The 3,425-nt window shown below is 26.6% G+C and overlaps 1 protein-coding gene across 1 annotated transcript in view; it reads left to right on the forward strand.

The window, feature by feature from the left end:
- LOC105621666 (probable cytosolic oligopeptidase A) overlaps positions 1-1,880 on the forward strand; it is a 12,947-nt gene extending 11,067 nt beyond the window's left edge. Inside the window, exon 12 of the mRNA XM_012203134.1 lies at positions 1,823-1,880. Within this exon, the coding sequence (XP_012058524.1) occupies positions 1,823-1,880 (58 nt within the window). The remainder of the gene's footprint in view (positions 1-1,822) is intronic.
- The last annotated feature ends 1,545 nt before the right edge of the window (positions 1,881-3,425 follow it).

Here is a 3,425-nt window from a genome sequence, read left to right on the forward strand (position 1 = left end):
AGTGCACCACGACTGTCTAATACGCGCCGACGAGAGACGCGAAGGAAGGAGTTTACGTACGAACAAGAGAGGACCGACGAATACCACTGTCTCCTTCCTAACCGTACGTATGACGCGCGTCTCTCTCTCTCTCTCTCTCTCTCTCTCTCTCTCTCCCCTCCCCCACTTATCTATCTCTCTTTCTCGTTGTCTGTCTCTCTTCCTCTTTCTGTCTCTATTTTTCTCTCATACGGTATTACATCTTCTTATATCGGGTGTCTCCTGTCCAACCAATGCTGCAAGATTTTAATTTATGCGTATATTCATAGTTGGAAATTTTATGTTAAATTGAATACATTTCACGTGTTTCAAACAGTTGAAATTTTTGTTCATTAAAATTTTTGTATTAATTTAATATAAGATGATGCGTCAGGAAGTGCAACACAAATATTATGTAGAAAATTAACATGAAATGTAATTGACACAATTTCTAAGCAAATTATATATATAGAGATATATTCTTTTAGTAATATTTATAATATATTTAATTAATAAGTTTTGTTGATTTATATTAAAAAATTTATTTTAAAATACATTGTTTCTATGTTTTTTTTCATTTCATTTTTTTCATAACGCATAAAATGTGTTATTTATTTTAACACTAAGAAATGTCAATATAACATGAAATATTCAAATAACAGTAGTATTATATCAAATTAACATTCGGATATTAAAAATTCAACACAAAGATTTTTACACAAAGACAGGTTTTCAACATAAATATAAAATATAATTTTTTTAATTACATACGTACGTTAAATGGCGCAAATGTTGCAACTGAGGTAAGCGTATCAATTTTTGGCACTAGAAATATGTATGTACGATATTAGCGCGTCGTAATTCAGAATTTCGTCTGACAGATTTAGCATCCGCGTTTCGTACTTACGAGAGATTAGCGCGTAAGATTAGATATAAATAACTGCTCACGCACGATATTGAATTGAGGAAAAATGTAATTTTCTATTTTTTAACAATCGATCATGAGTATTTAAACGTAATGTGTGTCACAAAGTGTATCGAAATTAATGCAACTTTAAGCTAACTTCATTTGTGACGCGTCCAATCATATCACACATTTGTATTGTATTTGTCTTCATATTTATTTGATAAGAAAAATTATTTGATAAGAAAAATTAGTCGTTTGAAAAATTTATAACAGTTTTTTTTTATATAAAATACAGAGTTTCTAAATACGGAAGTCCTCGAAAATGAAGTATAAAATAATTTTATTTTGTATATTCAGATTTATTTTTGTATAATTATTATTATTCAGATTTTTTGCAATTTCGGATTTCCTTCTATCTCTTTCTCTTCATATGTATATATAAAATAATTTTTTAATTAATAACATATCGATTTTATTGTTAAATTACATATACATTTTGAGGTTTGAATTTGGAAATTGAAAAATATTACAGTATTAAAACCTGCAAAATTATAAAAGCTAGTAATAAATGATATGTTTTTGCAAAGTCCGTTAATGAAAGTATTACACAGAAAATCGATTCAAAATTTATACATATAATAATAAATCGATTTCGATTTTATTCTAAAGTACACACTGCAAAAATATAGACAACAATAATAATTAGATTAATTAGTGTCTCTAATGAATATATCTAATATTCGACTAAATAAATAAATAATGAATATAATGCGAGTATGAATACACTTTTTGGAGAAATAAATTAATACTTCAATTTAAATATTTTTGTAAACATGATTACAAATATTTTCAGTTTCACATTCATCTTTCATTCTGCATTATCTGGATATAGCTTAGAGTAAATAATAATTTAAAAAACAACGAAACTGACAGAGGAATATTATTCAGACTTTAAACTCCTTTTTTTTAAGTTATATAAAATTATTCGCACGTTTTTGTTACATCCAATTCTTCTATTAACATTGTGTCTGAGAAAATCATATTTGTAAAGGAATATAAAAGAATATATTATACGCGTAACAGAAGCATCATCATCGTTTTTTGGATTGTTCTTTTCAACTAAAAATTACAAATTTTATAAATGACAAAATTTAACACTACGTTGTTCAAATAAATTCATCAAAATATGTTGGTTTTTAATTAAGGAGCAAGGGTTGTTTATTGAAATTTTTTAAATGTATTACATTTTGAGTGAATACATTTTGAGTGAATATGAATATTCGCAAAATAATAATTTTATAAATATTTAGGAAACCCACAGTTCCCAATCAGAAATCTAATACTGGACGGGCCAATACTGAGTGTGAAAGATAGTAATTTACTTATTTTAAATATTAAAAATATGGAGACTCGCCACCAGAGATCCAACGGGATTAGCTTAGATAGATTCTTGTGAAACTACAGCCATACGAATTCACTTTAAATAGAACATCGACCCAAATTCACTCCAGGCATCTAAGACTCCATTATCTTACTAATGAGTCTAGTAGAGGTTTAGATTCCCAATCTGTGTGCTTCCCAGATCATATCATCCTTGTCTAATATACGATAAACAACAAGCATGAAGTGATACCTAAGTGACACTCGAATGGGAATCTGAACTTCAGCATAATGTGGAACCGCAGCCGACCAAATAATCGAGTCCAGCCTTTTTTTTAATAGACTTGGAACATAATTCCTTCAGAGTATCTACAAAAATATTATTGTTCAGTACTTTTAGCACACTAAATAAGTAATTAATCACTACTGTTCAATAATGAATTGATTTACAATAAATCGATTCAATAATTGATCGATTTATTGTAAAGATTGTTATTAATTAATTACTTATTATTTGGAATACTAAAAGTACTGAAAAACAACGTTTTTAATAACGAAAAGATAAAGGGTATACATCACGAACGCAAGATATCGTTAGCGAGTAGTTATGTTTAATTACAATTAAATAAAATCGAATTATAAATAATTAAATATTACTTAGACATTTCGTTAGGCTAATCTGCAGTATAAGAATTTCGTAACTTTTTTCGCGCAATGGGCGATTAAACTAAGTTTATTTTCTTATAACATAAGAAACGTTTAATTATAATGTAAGAATGCTCGTTATCTAACAATTGTTTTTTCATTTTTCCATATATATTGATGTTAGTCCAAAAAGTTTATATTATCCAAAGGAAATCGTCTTTTATTACAACTTTTCCGATAGTCCAAATGTTCATATTTAGTTGTTACTTGAACGTTTTTAATATTTAAAATAAATAAATTTTTGTAATGGTTTTGAATGAAACATATTTTTTAACGTGAAATTTCAAATAAATAGTTTGCAGCTAATTACATATTCATAAAATACACTATATATATAAAATATATAAATATATATAAACTATATATAAACTATATATATATATATATATATATATATATATATAATAAATAATAA

Source organism: Atta cephalotes, assembly GCF_000143395.1.
Source record: "Atta cephalotes unplaced genomic scaffold scaffold00035, whole genome shotgun sequence".
NCBI classification, from domain to species: Eukaryota; Metazoa; Arthropoda; class Insecta; order Hymenoptera; family Formicidae; genus Atta; species Atta cephalotes.